The following is an 18,301-nucleotide window of genomic DNA, read 5'->3' as shown; positions in this document are numbered from 1 at the left end:
TTGACACACACACACACACACACACACACAGGCACACGTAATACATTGAGCAACATGGCCTTTTTATTTGTGAAAAGGGGCCAAAACTGATCCGAGGAATAATTTGATTTAATAAATTTACTGGGTCAAAACGGATCACCGGCATTTCACTGTACTCTTCTGGGCTTCCCATTATTGTAGGCTGTTGTTGAATCACATGGATGTTTTAAAGAATGTATGAAAATGAATCGTCTGCTTTTACCCAAAGGGATTTACTGAACACAATAAATCCAAGCACATTTTATTATTGTTAAAATAGAACAGTATGGTATACAATGGAAAAATACCCCCTCGTGCCCTGAAAGGTAAACATGTGTTTCAGCACACACAGGCAGGCAGGCATGAATGCACACACACCCACCCACACACACACACACACACACACACACACACACGACACAGTTGTTGCATCCGCCCGGTCTTGTTCCCTTTTGGTTAATCATTGAAATCTCAGATGAAGGCTGCTATAGAATCCAACTCCGCATAAAAAAAAGGCTTTACTCCATTTACCAGAGGCAGTTTTTATACAAATTCAGCTTCCAGAAGCAAAAAAAAAAAAAAAAAAAAACATATAAAGAGCATTAAAACTGGTTTTTGCTAAATTTAGGTTTGACAGTGTCACACGCCATGCATCTGATCACACGGGCAGGAAAAACAGACCCGTCAGCGCAGGTACTGCCAGTCTTTGTTCGGAGGTGTCGCCTGGTCGAGCCTGTTGTTTTGCTTTTCTTTGTCTTGATACAGAGCGACTGCTCGAATATTTTCGTCAATTTTAGAGCATGCGGACACTCGGTATATCGCGCTCGGGTTTTCATTGAGGCGCCATCCATCTGGCAGCGAGCTACCCCCCCAGGCATTGATTTGGGTAAAAACATGAAATATGACTCCATATTGCAGGTTCTGTGTCAGCCACTCCTAGAACGACCCGACGCCTTCAAGTTTTTTGATTTCGCACGCATGTGAAAATGTGGAGGAAAAAAAAAAAGGGAAGAAACGATGAAAAAAAAAAAAAAAAAAAGAAACTTTCGGCCGCATGTTTGGTTTTCTACCGTCGGACGTGAGTGATCGGAGCGAACACCGAGAGCCCTCCATCTCGCACTACAAGTTGCGGGCTACCGGTGATGCAAGCCCCTTTCGCTGAATCTGCTCTGTCGCCGGGCAACCGCCAGCTTTCAATCAGACCCGGTCAATCATCTTTAGCCCTCACGTGGTTGGAAAGTGGACACTTATCCAGCCAGAAGGCCTCTAATGGAGCATTTAACGATACGCAATATTCCCCTGCCGGGGGAGCGAGCGGCCCGTTTCTCCAGATACTGTTGCATTGCATCATTACATCACTCTGAATCCTGCCGCCGAGACCTGGCGGGCATGTGAATGCCCAGGGAACAAGACTTAGCGGGCTTTATCCCGAGCTTTGGTTTAAAGAAAACCCCGCCATTCACAAGTTCGTTTCGTACAAGGTGTCCACGGCGATGGGATGGACGCGAACGGCGGCCGCGGCGGCTCGGGTCTTATGTAACTCCGTCGTCCTGCCGAGGGCCGTTGTTCTGCAGCGTCAGCGGCTGAGCTGCTCATTCAACGCTGAGGTAACGCGCGTGGACCATCCCGAAATATCCGGGGTTAATTTTATCCCCGGCCTCGATGAGCATCCAATAAAAATGCTCCTGAGTTCCGAGTGAGTCACATGTCCCCTCCTGCGGCAGCTGTCACGGCAGACGGAGTGCGGACCCCGTTCCGAGCGAGGAGGGCGCACACTTCCCGTACGCTGTCCTGCAGGGCCGAGGGCTCGCAGGGTTGTTTCGTGTCAGCAGATGTTTGCGACAGCCTGTCGAGGAAGGCGGCTCTGGCCAGCAGGCCGCACAGCGCGCTGTGGAAGCCGGGATCCGTGAGGAGAGACAGCCAAGCCGGGGTCAGCGTTTCGCCTGCGGCGGGAAGAAAACGGCGATGCGGCGACACAGTTGAAGCAAAAACATGACTGGTGTATTCACAGGAGGATCACAGAAGATTTTTCTGGCGAAACATCAGAGATGAGGATAGAAAGGGGGGGGTTGAAAGATAATGGCAGGTGCAGTTTATAGGAAATCTAGGGGAATAATTGAAGTTTTCTCATTGGTACCATATAGAAAGAATATTTGCTCTTTGCTTCGTGTGTACGTTGAAGCACAATTTCCATATTTAAGTCCCATGATATGGGACCGGTGCAGGACATGTATGCTGTTTCATGATATGGAGACATTGTCAATGATGTTGGTTTCATCAGGCCATAGTCTCCAGCTCTCAGTGGCCGGGATTAGGATCGGCACCTCCAAATCCAAGACGATGGAGCCTAACCAGAAAAACGGGTGGAATGCCCAATCGCGTTGGGTAAGAGGTCCTGCCCAAGTGGAGGAGTTCAAGTATCTCGGAGTCTGTGCTGGTCTGACATGGTGAAGAAGGAGCCAAGCCAGAAGGCGAAGCTCTCAATTTACCGCTCGATCTACGTTCCTACCCTCACCTATGGTCACGAGCTGTGGGTAGTTACCGAAAGAACGAGCTCGCGGTTGCAAGCAAAATGAGTTTTCTCCACAGGGAGGCCGGACTCTCCCTTACGAGATAGGGTGAGAACCGGGAGGCGCTCGGAAGTAGAGCCGCTGCTCCTACGCATAAAGAGGAGTCAGATGAGGTGGCTCGGGCGTCTGGTCAGGATGCCTCCTAGATGCTTCCCGAGGAAGGTATTTCGGGCATGTCCATCAGGGAGGAGACTGTGGGGAAAACCTGGGACACACTGGAGAGACTATGTCTCTAGGCTGGCCTGGGAAGGCCTTGGAATCCCCCCTTAAGAGCTGGACCATTGTAGCTTATATTTGCGCAACACATTAGCACAGCTATAAAAGTCCTCTTATCTGGCTGTCTGAACCGCTATACATGTACACACTGAATGCGTGATGAGCCTTGTGTTACCTGGTCGAAGCTCCTTGCAGGCTGCGAGGCCGTCAAGCACCTGAACGGTGTTCTTCTCAGCCCAAGCCCTCTGGGCCTCAGCCAGCGCGGGGCATTCGGAGGCCTTGGCGGCCATCAGTAGCAGGCGTGGCAGAACGCACGCCGACATGACGGTGGGCTCCGCGAACACGTTGGCGTCGTCCTGCTCGTACAGGCTGGCACACCTGGGTAAGACAGAACTTTCGGTTTTACGCCAATTACAGCCTGCCATATACACACACAAACTCAAGCCGTGCGAGATTAGTCTTTCCTTACTTCCTTATGATAATGATTTGATCATTTAAACCCAGTACTTCAAAAATAACATGTGAGCCCTAATGGTTTCCCTGTAATGGGTCACGCGCGTCCAAATTATACTTTTTTTTTTTTCTTAATTAAACCTGTAGGCTTGACGACGGCAGCATAACGTGATTGCATTTCATTTCGACAAGCTGATTTGTGAAACATCACTCAAATGAATTGAAAGTTTTGATATAACTGTTAGGAAGAAAAATAAACAGTACTCCTGATTTAATATTCAATCAGATGCAAAGAAATCTGACTATGTAGCTACTCCCATTCACTCCACTTGTGGTGACCCGTGTTTTTGGTATTTTGCAGCGCAGTTCTGGGAAATGGACTAATATAAAATTGAAAGTATTGTGATTTGCTTTCCAAAAATGATATATAAAATCTCCGTATCCTGTTGAAACCCTATTTCTCCTCAATGACATCTGCATACAGAGAGCTCACACACCCCGTGCCCGAGGCCTCTTCTAGCACAGATCGGAGGTCAGACGGGGGCAAATGATCCAGGAGCACCTCCAGAGCGCCGGGCGCGTCGTAGAACTCCTCCAGCAGCAGGTTCAGAAGAAGCTGCAGGGCCTGATTGACTTGCACGGCGTAGACAATCCCCCGCCTTCCTGTCCCGACGTGCTGCAACACGGAGACGAAAAAGGCCGCTCTCCTCCTCACCGGCTGACTTTGGTCCTGCAGCAGGTGCAGGCCCGTGTTGATCAACCTAAGCGAGACGGATACATGTCATCGCATCGGGGTGCGGGTTGTCGCTTCGCAGAGAGAGCTATTCATTCGGCGCGTGTCAGTGCCTGATCCTGACGGGGGCCAGACTGTCGACTTCTCTCGGGAAGCGGCTCATGAGGGGAACTCCTGCCGCACGCAGAGCTTCGGCACAAGCCGTCCGGAGAACTTCGGGCGCATCCGGAGACCGGCGGGATTCCAAGACGACGCACCAGCGTCGGATTAGACCCATCTGTGACCTGATTTGGGGGAAAAAGATAATATAAGTCCTCGCTGAGGGTTGAGGGGTCAGAAGTTACGACAACAAGATGTACAACCTTGGATCTGACAAGCCAGGGAGCAGGAAGCTCGCGACACACAGGGCCTGCGACTGAAAGTCCGGCCCACCTCTACGGTCCTCCAAGTCGCTGAGCAGCAAATCCAGGCACTCGAGCAGAACGGAGTCTTCCAGTCGGGCTGACGGAGGAAGGGATTCGAGCGGAAGGGAATCCCCGACGGCCGTCACCGCCAAAAAAGCGTCCAGGTAGGTCCTGCGGTACTCTACCGCGGGGCTCAACAACGCCTCCCTCAGGTGTGACTGGAAATGTAGAACCCAAGTACAATCCTGAATGTTGACTGGGAGGGATTTCGATTGAAAAACAGATATTGTTTTGATTAAGATCAGCAGATATCACCTCCTGATCAGTACACGGACGGTCGGGGGATTAGACTTTTCAGCCAACTATCTTTCATCCCCGTTGGCATCAGTGTGATAGCGTGGGAGACAAAGCAGGTCAGACGACTCTGGTTTGTGGGAAATTTAAATTTAAGAAACGAGTGTTTGCGAATCACAGGAGCATCTCTGCCCTCTGTTAGCTATACATGTTGGCGCTAGCATTGGTTGGTAATGTTAGCTTTGTTCTAGCACGCCAGCTGGTAATGTCAGCTTTATACTAGCATGCTGGTCAGTAATGTTAGCTTTGTACTAGTGCGCTGGTGGATAATGCTAGTTTTGTACTAACATGCTGGTCAGTAATGTTAGCTTTGCACCAGCACGCTGGCCGGTAATGCTAGTTTTGAACTAGCATTGCATTTGATAATGTTAGGTTTGTATGGAAACGCTGGTCGGTAATGTTAGCTTTGTACTTGCAACAGGTTGGTAATGTTATCTGTGTACTAGCATGCCAGTCGGTAATGTTAGCGTTGTGCTAGCACTCTGGTTGGTAATGTTAGCTTTGGACTTGCACCAGGTCAGTAATATTTACTTTATACTAGCACCAGGTCAGTCATATTTGCTTTGTACTAGCAGTTGGTTGGTAATGTTAGCTTTGTACTAGCATGTTGGTCGGTAATGTTAGCTTCGTACAAGCACGCTGGTCGGTAATGTTAGCTTAGTAATGCTGGTCAGTAATTTCAACGTTATTACTTTCCTTAGAACTTCTTCTTCTTCTGTAAATCTGCTTGATTATTTTCAAAATTACGGTACGACATTTGGAGTGATCATGTCATCACCAGACTTGGAAGTCAGAAAAATCAGGAAAATGTAGACAAAGGGTAAAAGGAGTTTTTATATATATATATATATATGTTATGACCAGTAAATGACAGTATATACAAGTTAGCGTATGTTGATTCTCCACGGAAAACCCTGGATACAGGGAGTTGCAAAAAGCAGACAACAACAATTGTGCAACTTCCACAAACCAAAACCTTGAAACTGGATCATCTCAGGCAGGTCAGCAATACTCCCACAGTAAATGAGATAAAAGTGCGTCCAAATAATACTGATCCTCTGAGTCCTTCATTCAACTAAAAACAATTTAGCGGTTGTCTTAGGCCATCTTTTTGCTAAGCAGGTCAGGGAGACTCCAGCACGGGGGGGATAAATAAACCAGTATATTGCAAAATGAAAGGGCCAGGTGGGCGAGGACGTCTGTAATCTAAATGCCCAATAAAAAAAAAAAGATTTAATAAATCAGTTCAGACATATCAAGTTCAAAATGGGAAAGACTCATTACTAACTACCCTGCAGTCAAAGCAATTTCTAAAAAATTAATCCAGGAATTTCATCATGGCCAGACAGCCTTGGCGTGCTGACTGAGCGGGAGTCTGAGGCACAGAGTTCACTCGAGGATGAATACACACTCCAAGGCCAGCTTTCAGTGAATAATAGGAAGTCCAATTTCTCCCTAAGAAGTAAATCTTACAGAAATGTCCTATTGGCGTCTGAGCTGATATTGAGGAGGTCCGTTCTTACAGACTGCGTTTGAGCAGTTTGAACGCGACAATGGCCACAGGTTGTAGCTTGACCTTGTTCGGTCTTTGTGTCCTTTAATTTACGACAGGGATTAAGAGCTGGGAAGAGAATTTGAGGTCTGTCTTGCCTTCGGTACACTTGGATTTACAGGTGCGGGCAGCGGCGTGAGGACGAAGGGGGGAAAATGGGCACCGGCGAAAAACGAATGGCATCGGGGTACTGGACGGGAAAGAGAACTTAGAAGCCGGGACTGCGATGTTGATACAAAGCATAGTAAACTGCTAGAGTCCTCTCAAGTTCCAAAAAGAGGAAAGCAGCTGATATAGTCATAACCACATGCTCGGCAGAAACTGCTTAAACATTAATAACGTCGGCGGTAATGGTTATCTCAGTACTGCTTCATCTCAGAGCTCCTGCCAAGGGCGGGCTTTAAGCCTGCAAGAATGTGAAGGCTTTAGCGGAGAATCTCGGCTGTTCTGCCTCTAGATTTGATTTTCTATAACTTTAACCCATACCAACACGCGCGTTTTGCCCGGTGGGTTCGGCGTGAAGGTCAGGTGCCGAGTCGGTCGATCTCTATTATGGCCAAGATGGTGAAAATCCAAAGCAAAGACATCACGTCTCCATTGGACAGAACAATTGAATGCGGTTTTAGAGACAGCTCCCACACTGGAGACACTACGACAATGCATTCAGGAGGAGGGAACGGGAGGCTGCTAGGATTAGCTGTGTCGATTGCTCTCGCTGTAGGAGGAAAAGGTGGGCTGCACAATTGGAAGACACAGGCAGTATGCCCACTCGGGGACGTTTTACTGGAGGGAGGGGTGGACTCTGATTTGAAGGCGCTGCAGAAGGGAGATGTTTTCTCCCTGCAGGAGGACGGTCCAGAACCAGGACTCGCTCTGCAGCAATAACAGGGTGCTGTCTGTCGAGGACAATACTGATAAGGGGAGGGGGAAGTAAAGTTATTCATCCTCCTTTGAATCACAGTGCTGTTACAGCAAGACCATAAGAAACGTGTGTGTAAATAGTTACTTTGACGACAGTCGGATCTGCAAGATTCGCGTCTCCAAAAGCAAAAGCGCTTGGTTACATAAATAAATGAGCAGGTCGAAATTGGAATTCGGGGTACTTGGCCAACCCTAAACATCTGCTGAATGTATCAAATACCAGAACAATCTGAACCAAAATACCAAAAAAAATTGGCAATAAGTGGCCTTAAAACATCAATTTGGAAAACAAAACTACAAATGACCAACATTAAAATCAGATATTAATGCTGAAAAAACAAGAAATATACTATACAATACTATACTATAATATATCATAAATAACAGAAGATTTGGAACAAAGTATTCTAAATCTATTATCTAAGTTATATTCATTCTAATATTTGTGTAATTGTTTATTAGCAGGTGAAGTTAAACACACTGCTGATACTGAAAATCACTTAGTGGCGGAAGACACACCAACAAAGCTGAGGGGAAAAAAAGGAAAGAAAAACATTTTGATAAGAATTCGCCATGACTGAGAACCTCCAAGGAAAGAAAAATACTCTCACTATAGAACGAGATTGGGGAACTTCGTGCGTTGTTGCCGTAAGCAAAACAAGTCATTTCCTCACTGTACTTTTTTAGGTCACATCCTGCCTCTTGCATGCTCTGATTCCAAGGAGTGACGCAAAAAAAAAAAAAAAAAAAAAACAGCCTTGTCACACTTGTGAAAAGACGACAGCGATGAGTGATGGGGCCTGAGTTTGCATGTCCTTCAGGTGTGTGTGTGTGTGCAGGGGGCCCAGGCTGCAACACATTCACACTTTCTACTCGATTAGATTTAATAATAAGGTTAGCTTAACTTTAATATACACAAAGTGCAATGCAAACCCCCTTATCCCCTCTTGGGCCAGATTGCAGATGGTTTTACTTGCTTCCGCAATGTGTTGTCTTTTGTTGTATTAGCCGTGAGAGCAGTTAGACGGGTTTCAATACAGGTTTTTGTTATCTGAATGTATCGGGATCCCGTATTGACAGATCTTCTCCTACCTGCAACGCACTCTGGATCAATTCTCTCAGGCTGGTCAGTTGCGACGGCTGCGTGTCCAACACCCACGAAACCAACGGCAGCCTCAGATCGGGGCCGATGTCGGAGAATCCTTCCCAGATGATGCGCCCCCACCTCTGGTCTGCGCAGAGAAACTGGATCGCTTGTTGGCGGAAGGTAGACGAACCAACCTGTGCAAACATAAAGTATTGTCACTAAAAGTGTAAAAATGTCCCATTTTTGTCACTCTTAGGAAGGGGGGGGGGTCACCTCCCGAACTCCCACCGCAGAAACGACTGAAAAGTGCACGGCACACCTGGAAACCCCGTTGTGGCGAACCAAGCTCACACATGAGGACGTCACGGAGCTCTGACAGGTAGGATCGACAGCAGAACCCTCTCAAGGAGTCGGCCACCGAGAGGTAGGCCGCCTTCACAAGGGGGCAGCGCTGAGCGTCGGTCGCCAGCCACAGCGAGGCCTGCACTGCGTTCAGCACCTCTGCCAAGTCAGCCGAAGAGCATCTGTGAGTGCGAAACCGAAGCGCCGCGTCAAAAACTCTGAAGTGGGCGAAGGCCCGAGGCGGCTCCTTAAACGTCTGACCTGTCTTCAGCGAGCGCCCGGCCGAGGACCGCCCCGATCTGAAGCAGCTGCCCGTGCAGCGCGTTGTGACAGCAGCGTTCCTGTGCGGCGGGCAGCTGAGACGTCAGTTTGACGAGGATCCTCATGTACTCCGAGGGAGGAGACATGGCAACCAAAGCCTTGGAGGCCATCGCTCGAACACTGTAAATAGGACTGGCAGACAGTTGGAGTAAAGGGGGCAGGAAATCTGCCAATGTCCTGAAAGGACAAAAAAGGAGAGAAAAACAAAACAGTTGGCCCAATTAACTCTTGAATAAGGATGAATGGACGTTTAAAAATCCACATCCATTTAAAACGTACAAAGAGACCCCTATATAACAGCTTTTGAGAAGTATATGAGGATGTTTAATCTTATTTGTAGCCAAACTGCCAAAGTCATTGTTTTCAGTCTTGCCCTGGACTAGCCTGGAAACAACGCGGATGATGTCTAGCTTGATTTTTTTTTTTCCAAATGATTCACAAATCTCGTCGTCCTCGAAAAACACCGGTAAATTCGAGGCCGGAGCCCGTTAAATGAAAGGAAACTTCTAAGGAAACCCTAAGAAGGGAGACATTACTCAGTTGAGTCTTGAATGCCCGGTTGCAGCTGCGCCAGCAGGGTGAGGATGGGGTAGAGCGAGGGCTGGAGGCGAAGCCGGGCCTCCTCGGGGGGACCCCTGAGGTCGCCGGCTGCACCCCTCAACTCCGAGAGGAGGAAGTGCTGCAGGGCGGGGTAGTGGAGGAAGAAGGCGGGGGGGGACATGCCGCACCGAGGAACCCCCTCTTCGCTGTCGTACCTCTGGCCGAGCATTCTCGAGCAAAGAGAGCCTGCGAACGGAATCGGCCGTCAATGTCGCTCGCGACGGGGAAGCGGAGGTGGAAACGGCAGTGTCGTACTGTAGAGCTGCAGGGCGGCGTTCCTCATGGCCCAGCAGGGAGAGCTGAGGAGAATGAGCGACAAGACGGCGACGGCCGGGGCGAACTGCAGAACGGCCGCGGCCAACGGCGAGCCGCGCACGAGGGCCTGCAGAGTGTGGACCGCACACACCTGCCGAGAAGAGGAGGGAGACGCCGCGTGACGCGAACACATCTTTTTCTCCAGCTGGACAAGTGAGATCACTGCGGCTTCTCTTTGTTTTCCACCTGCGGGAGGTCGAGAGTCTGGTCCCAGCTGTCGGGCAGAGGAGCCCCGGCCGTGTCCAGCAAGGTTTGCACGCTGCGGGCTAATAGCGGCCGCGTTTTGCTCGCCTCCTCCGCTGACAGAACACACAGGATGAGCATCGGCAAACCGGCAGCACGCCTTGTAACAGACGTCGTGCTGGGAGACTGTACAACTTGCAGTGCCTAAGGGGAACATAGAAAACAGTATCACACACACACACACATACATATATATCCATGGAAATGGCACGTGGCCGTGCATCTGAATTCACTTGTTTCAACATGTGAGCCGGGATCTCCCTCAGCTCCGGATCACTGCTGCTGAGCAGAGAGGCACAGAACTTGGTGAAGCCCACGCAGCAGCCCTCTACTGCCCCCTGGTGAAGAATCGCTGAAGATTAGAGAACCACAAAAAGGATGAGGCTCTTCAATTTTTTTTTTTTTTTTTTTTTTGGTTTAACGCCTACCCAGTGGCGGCACTTGAGGAGAATATTTCTGAAGATCTTCGATATTCTTGTGAGATCTTCTTTTGTCAGAAGGCCCCCGTCCGGCTCGGACTCGGTGAGAATCTTCCTCACCAAGGAACCTAAAAAGATCCCGATTTCCTGAGAGTTAAAGAAGACAGAAAACAATTAGCGACAATCTCTGGTTGTGTGTGGCAAAGCATGGCGGGCTGGTACCTGCCGGCTGTAAATCTTCTTAACAGGTGAAAGACATACCCAGTGATAAATCCAACTTCTGGCCCCTGCCTATTTTTGTTTTCTTACCTTGAGAGAGACCCAGCAGCAGGTGAGTACAAGGCTGTGCTCTTCAGACAGGAGGACACACTCCTCATCGTCCCCTCCATTTCCTCCCGATGCGTTGGCTATCAGAGCGCTGATGGCGTTACCCATATCACAAAAAGACGGCGGGGCGTCTAGGACCGGACGGAGCAGACAATTAGACACCTTCGGGTGTCGGGTGCTTGGAGCGTCTCGTTTTTTTCGCCGACTCGAGATCGAACTCTCCGGTTACCCATTGCAGCGGCGGGTTCCCGGTCCCGATGCAGCACCCGCAGCAGGAGCAGGGAGGTGTTCTCCAGCAGGCCCAGTATCTCGCTGGTTAGAGCGCGGGAAAGTAGATGACAGATACCTCGGGGGGCCTCAAGTAAACATCTCTGAAGGGCGACCAAGACACCTGAAACACAAATTTAAGGTCATTTAATATTCCTTCTCGGGAGTTGCCGATGTCGGGCCTCACCGTGTATCGGCTTGCTTCTGGCCGCAAGCATCATGTCGGCCTTGGCTGCGAGGTAGTGTTCCTCCAGCTCGCTTATCAGGAAACTAATAAAAGCGGAGACCTTCGTGTCGCTTCCGCAACTGTCGCTCTTCGAATCACCCTCCTCGGACCGCTGTCGGGATCTGGAGAGAAAACAACCGATGACCTTCCGTCTATCGCATCGAGAGCAGAAATGTTCTGGGAGAGAGGGAGACATACTTCTGAAGAAGGACCTTGAGCACAAGCGCTCCCATCTGAGCCCGCGGTACCCGAGGACTGCGCAGGAGCTGTTTGGTCCGGCTCAGCAGCACGGCGGCGATGTCCGCGGGAAAACCGGCCGGGAAAAATCTGAGCAGCAACTCGGCCGAGAGCTCCCGGATCTGTTGGGAGGAAACCATTTTTTGGCTTGAGCGAGCACGGCCGTCCCTGTCACGTGCAGGGGAAAACGAAAAAAAAAACAAAAAAAAAAACAAGAGGATCAAATCAAGACGGCTCAACTTCGTTTGTTGAATCTTCTAAACAGCAAATGAGGACCAGCTGTTTCGTCCTCAAGAAGAAATTCCACTGTCCTCTTTCTCTGGCGCTGTCGATAAGGGACCCCATGTTCACTGCGGGTGAGAGATCGTCACAAAGTATCATAGCAACGAAAACATCCCCGCATAGTTCAGTTTTCACTTGTATTACTGGAATGTCGGACCGACCCGGCGGCTGTCCCTTTCTTCTGTCGGGGCTCCAGGTGTCCGTGCACGTTTCCAGGACCGCGGAGAGCAACAGCAGCGCTGTCTTTTTCCTCTGATAGCAGTGTCCCGGTGCCAGATTGTGGTACGGGAGCTGACTCAACCATTCTACAAAATCTGCAAACGGGCCTTGATATCACGCAATGAATTGCACTTTATGCAGCCAATACATTAGAAGACTTTGAAAAGACTCGCGGAAAACTATCAAGTCACATCTGCTCAAATCTAAATACTAGTTTTTAAGAGTTTGAAGTTCCAGCCTAATCTCAGACTGATATTTTACAGCAACAGTGAATCTTGCGGGTTCATTTACAAGACTGCAACTAGATTCTTTCAGCAAATCTTTCATCCATACCGCAGAGAAATACCGTCTCTGCTGCCAATACGGCTCCGGTGATTGTTTGTCAACCCGGTTTCCTTTTTCCAGTTTTGTTTGAACTCGTCTGTTGGTTGTTGTGTTACGTCACCGTAAAGACTGAAAGACTCGATGATCAAACACATTTGATATTGCCATAAGCCCAAGACTAGGAAAAATAATCAGATTACCACCTTATTCTTAACGATCGAGATGACGGGAGCGAAGACTCCAGTAAGACTTCTACGATTTCCCTTTTTCAGTTTTTAGTCTGTCACCGTGAAAGTCTTTTGTGTCTTTCTGTGTTAATAACAGTTTAAATGGCATCTGAAATTCAGTGTGTGAACAAGATTTTACTTTAATATAAATATATATCTCACATAAGACTCCTAATTCAAACATTTAGCTAGCCAGATTGTTAATTCTGTAATCTAGGATTATATCAGTGTCAAAAAAAGTGGTCACTTGACTTACCTATTCCCCGGTCCAGTATCTCCTGTCCGTTCTCCGAGCCGATGAGATGATCACATTTCCCCTTCTGTCTCCTGACTTGTGCTAAGCAGCTGTCTCTGACACGAACCAAAAACTTCTTCACTCCGGCCTGAAAATGCTGGCGAAACGACGAGGACTCGCAGTTCATGTTCTGGGGAATGAACGCCCTCATCAGCGAAAGCTCCCGCGAGCTCGGAGTGTCTTTAGCTTTCGGGCTGCAACAGAGAAGATTGAGAGCGGCGAGCCGGACTTTGTCGTCCGCCGATCCCAGAGCGAGCCGGAGGGTTTCCAGGGTGGATCCACCCTGCAGAGCCCAAGGGGAGCCTCCGGTCGTGGCTCGATAGGAGCTGGTGACGCAGGCCCAGGCACGGAGATGGCCGGGGGTGAAAGGGTCCAGGGAGGCCAGCAAGGGCTCCACAGAGGCCGGGAACACTTGAAAGGTGCAGGGAAGTAAATGTACCGAGGTGTTGTTCTGCAGAAAACTCCCGTCGGACGTCAGCCCTTCGAGGAGGACGGGCCGCCAACGTTTCGCCCAATGACCGGCCAGATACGATTCGTCGTCGGAAGCCCGCGGCGATTTGTCGCACAATTCACGCCTCTGCTGCTGGATCAGACACTTGTACAGCGCAGATCCACACGGTGAAAGGTGATTGGTGGAGAGGCACTTGAGGATATGACCGCTGACCTCGGCGTATTGATCCATCACCTAAGGAATGATATAACAGATCACTCGAGACATGAACTCATCAACGTCAATGCTGACAGACATGAACGCTCACCATTTCCGTGCCCAGATATGGGATTAGAGCGCAAAGGCGATGATATTTGACCCTGGATTGCCACGGGAGCCGGATTATGCGCCTCAGCAGAGTCAAGTAAAGACCCTTCTTTGCATCGCCGAACTGCTTGCAGTCCATCTGGTAGAGTTCCAGCAGGAGGCAGAAGGCGCCACGCACCAGTTCCGGCACGCCATCCACCTGCAGGTAGGCATCCAGATAGGTGAAAGATGGAGAAAAGTTCTGACGTAATTTTACGCCAACTTAAAAAAAAAAACCTCTTGAAATTCAGGTGACGGAGAAGTTTTAAGGAGAAGTTTTAATACAAATTCCAATTCTTTATATTCCTATTCTTCACTTTCACTTTTACATTGTTATTAAGTCCCCTTGCAAAGGCTTTGTTAACCCTTTACAAGCCTGGTTTACGGTTGTCCGCCATTTTTCACCAAGTCACCAAAATTTTGGAGCGGACCCAGAGGTGAAATAGGATTTGGTCACTGTTTTAAAACTCCACGGCGGGGAGTTTTAAAACTCTTTGGAACCGAACATTCCCGGTTTGATTCCCAGCTCCTCCTTGCGTGTCGAAGTGTTGTTGAGCGAGACGCCGAACCCCTAACTGCTCATGGTTAATCCATAATGGGTTAATAGGCAAAGAACAAATTATAAAATTGTCTCTCCGGTAACACAGTCCTACGTCACGTTATTTTTTTACATCTCCACAAAACCCCGTTTGCTTCAAAGAGGGCCACTTTCATATATTTTTTTAATAATCGTAATTATCCAAATGAATCAAATACCAAATGTATACATTTTACTCACCGGGCTCTCGCCGTTGCTCCAGATAATATGAATCAGCTGTTGCTGCAGGCTACTGTGGTCGGACAAGAGGCGAGCACTTGTCTTCTTCCAAATAGTCGGTATACACTCTCGGACCTTCTTAAGCCAAAGTGTCAACACTGCAACGCCGTGTCACCGTTGAACAGAATACAGTTTTCATTGGACAATAACGCTTCGCAAATAACCGAGCACAAACGTTACTCACCCTCAAAGACAAAGTATGGACGATCCATCTTCTCCTCGCACAGAGCCCTGATCAGAGGAAACAGACCATCCAGCAGCACACACCTCTGAAAAGACAGGGCAGCTTCAGTGACGGGAGCGGAAGTATCGACGGTAAATCGCCCCGCTCCTGGTTTTTTTGTTATTTACCTCCACGGCGTCGGGATGCGGACTGAGCAAAATGTGAGGCTGGCAGCACGTCAGGAGGCCTCGGCTCAGAGCCAGACGTTCAACGCCGTCCTTTTCCCTCCCGCAGCTGCAGTTCACCTGTAGCGCGCCGACTTCTAGCAGACGGGACTCTGCGAAGCAACGATGAGGAGACTTTCCGCACAGCAACTTTCAGGAACATCGCGATCGGTGGCGATGAGAGGTCACGTACCTTCATGACAGACCGTTAAGACGCTCCAGGCGGCCGCTCCACCAGGCCCGCCCTCCGGCGCAGTGTTGATCAGCATGGCCACGGCGGTTCCTGCTAACAAACGAGTGTCTCTGTTGCGGCTCTACAAGAGAGGACGTGATGACGGACAAGATGGGACAATATAAAGGTCATCGCACGTAACAAAAAAAAAAAAAAATCATTAAATTTAAAATACCTGTCCGAGGATTATATCGATAAGAGCCTTCAGTATGGTCTGCAAAGCTGGGCTGCTGTTCTTCTCCCACACCACAGGGGCTACTTTGGTGGGCAACAGCTGGAATATCTGGAGACACATCTGCAGAATGACAGACCTCAGATCAGCGACGAGGATTACAATCCTAGCCATGCACTCCGTGCGCTGAAGCTACCTTCACGGCGATGTAACCCGTGGGTCCGTCTCGCAGGGATTCTTGCTGCAGAAGGCGAGGGAACAGCTGAGATATTTTATTCACAAAAGACGGGTGCAGCTCTCGCCACGCCTCTTGGCCGAAGGCGCTGTCCTCCAGGAACATGCAGGCTGGAAAAACAAATCAAAGTGAAGGAAAAAAAAACTTGAAATGATGATAAACCATGACACCCTGGAATAAAACAATCGTTGGTCACACACCTTTCTGAAGGTCCTCAAAAGATAGGGGCTGAAAGAGAAGACGATATTATAAGTCAATGGTAGGGGGTTAAAGTGAAGGCAAAGATCCAATCATCTTTTACCTGCTCGGTCTCAACTAGAGCGCACAAACACTCCCGGGTTTCACCTTGGACCAGATGGAGGTTCACCTTTGCCAGCTGTTGCAACATCTGTGAAAATGATCAGATAAGCAAAAGGAGAAGATGCAACGACGCACTGTTCCATGGAGATTATATTCACAGCTATAGAAAATTCAATAGGAGAGTGGGGGGACCTGGTCCACTTTTCGACAGGCGGTGGAGATGTTGACCATCTGAAGTTGCAAGGCAATGAGGAGTTGGACTAGAAGCCTTAGGCTGCTGTCCTGCAGACCTCGAAGGACGGGATCCGGTACTTTTCTGAGCAGCTGTATAGCCTCCTCCACGCAGCGCTCCTTGCATCTTTTCACGGTGCTCCTGTGCACGGAGGGCGGCAAAACTCAGGGCACCGGCAGATGAATGCATGACACTTTCAGGCCACGCTGGTGGAGGTACAAACCTGGAGGAACCGGAGAGCTTCTCGCACAGGAGCCCGAGTGTGTCCCTCACCGGATCAGGTATCCGGTCCCCTGATAGGAGCGAATCCCGGAGATCTTCCATCAGCTTCTCAAAAGGCAACATGCTGTTCAAGTTGCACTGCGATCGGTGTGTTTGGCTGTCACTGGCCGTCACGCCGGCACTCTCTGGGTCATGTGACCAACTCTTACTCTACTGTAGTATTTTTGCCGTCCGCTCGATTTAGCGCCCCCTAGAGGACAGCGCACCTCAAAATCACCATTACTTTATTAATCCCCAAGGGGGAAATTGCTTTTAGCAACTCATATGAGACAAGATAAATATCTACAAATCAGTATAAAAAATAAAAATATAAATGTGTGGTGGAGCATTGGTTCCAGCAAGAAGGACCTTGGTTTGATTCCCACAGGGGTGCCTTTCTGTGTGGAGTTTGCATGTTTCCTCCCCCCCATGTCTGCGTGGGGTTCCTCCGGGTTCTCCAGTGTCCTCCGGCAGTCCAAAAACATGCAGAATATTAATTGGAAAAATTGGAAAATTGCCTAGATGCAATGAATGAGAGAGCGAATGGTTGTTTGTCTCTATATGTGTCCCTGCGATGGACTGGCAACAGGTCTTGGGTGGACGCTGCCCCTCGTCCAATGACAGCTGGGATAAGATCCAGCATCCCTGCGACCCTACATGCAGGTAAATAATGGATGATGGATTAAAGTATGAACAAGTATATACATATATATATATATATATATATATATATATATATGTGTGCGTGTGTGTGTGTGTGTATATATGTATATATGTGTGTGTGTGTATATATAAGTTAATATACAGTTCCAAGCTATTGCACTACATAGTGAGTCACATAGTGAGTTCTTAGAAGGCCAAATTACTCAGTGTCTGACAAAATTACACATTTTTGTGACACCCTTCCCCTTTTCCCTTGTGGAATGATGAGTCAACATCATTTTGATGTGATCAGGTAAATTTAGGCATGCAGTGACATTTTTCTTTTCACTTAATTTTTCCCTTTCTTTTCTTATCTTTTCTTTTCTTGAGCACTAATTCATTATACCGAGGCAGGCTTCACCCCAGACCGGTCACCGGTTACGAGCAGGACCACATATTTACACATTCACATGTCTGGGCATTTAGGATCTCCAATGAACCTCCTGCATGCTTTGGATTATTGGAGGTGACCAGAGGAGAGCCCAAAGGAAAGCCACGTGGACATGGGTTGAACATGCAAACTCATAACATGCAAATTCATAAACAAAGTAAAGCAGCAACCTTCTTGCTGTGAGGCAGAAGCGCAAACCAATCCTGGCCTTCCAATTCCAAATGAACCACAAAATTGCTTGTGGACAGTTTCACAGGAAACGTCTGGGTCCTGATCAGAATAACACTGTGTGTGCAGTCACTACATGAATCTTGCAACAAGGTTCCAACAGAACAAGACAAAGGAAAGCTGTGCAAAAAGATGCAGAAGATAAAAACGAAACAAAACACGGTGGCATGTTCTAGCAAGATCCCAAATAATTGTGAGCCTGAAATTCATTATTGCGTGGAACAGACTCCCACCCCTTTCGCACAAAAGCGACACGCCAGCCATGCAAATATTTGCATCCATAAAATCACATTGGTTAAAAAAATCCTCATTCCATCCGGCGTCCTAAACAATGAGATGTCAGTTGTAATAAAGCAATTAAAATTCATTCCAAATGTCTATAAACTACAGTAAACAATAAAATAAAACAGAATAAAATAAAATAAAAACACAAAAAAGCACACAAAGCAGGTATTCACGATCAAAATCACAGTGCCTTATGTTGACATGCAAAATAGTTTATTTGGTGGTCGATTGTTTACTTTTGGGACAGTTTGGGTCCTTCATATCACAATGAGGTTTTATTTAAAATACTTTTGTATAATAATGAACTACAA

The 18,301-nt window shown here is 48.3% G+C and overlaps 1 protein-coding gene across 1 annotated transcript; it reads right to left on the bottom strand.

Annotated features, from left to right (window-relative positions):
* Positions 1-264: 264 nt before the first annotated feature.
* Positions 265-16,468, bottom strand: LOC147218381 (tRNA (32-2'-O)-methyltransferase regulator THADA). The gene is given in 31 exon segments (XM_086173844.1): positions 265-1,961; positions 2,980-3,182; positions 3,755-4,064; positions 4,150-4,274; positions 4,353-4,612; positions 8,314-8,502; positions 8,628-8,832; positions 8,912-9,148; positions 9,508-9,757; positions 9,827-9,977; positions 10,073-10,273; positions 10,363-10,467; positions 10,558-10,695; positions 10,858-11,006; positions 11,105-11,266; positions 11,330-11,490; positions 11,567-11,727; positions 11,846-11,955; positions 12,049-12,201; positions 12,914-13,637; positions 13,711-13,908; positions 14,527-14,663; positions 14,750-14,834; positions 14,917-15,065; positions 15,146-15,266; positions 15,360-15,479; positions 15,553-15,701; positions 15,792-15,819; positions 15,893-15,979; positions 16,084-16,264; positions 16,347-16,468. Coding segments are annotated over 31 exon segments (5,613 nt in total). The 3' UTR covers positions 265-1,719.
* Between the last annotated feature and the right edge of the window lie 1,833 nt (positions 16,469-18,301).

The sequence above is a fragment of the Fistularia commersonii genome, chromosome 26, assembly GCF_037954325.1.
Source record: "Fistularia commersonii isolate RoL2024-O1a breed Wild chromosome 26, RoL_Fcom_v1.0, whole genome shotgun sequence".
NCBI classification, from domain to species: Eukaryota; Metazoa; Chordata; class Actinopteri; order Syngnathiformes; family Fistulariidae; genus Fistularia; species Fistularia commersonii.
Note: the sequence above shows the minus strand (reverse complement) of the source record. Positions and strands in the feature narration are given on the sequence as shown.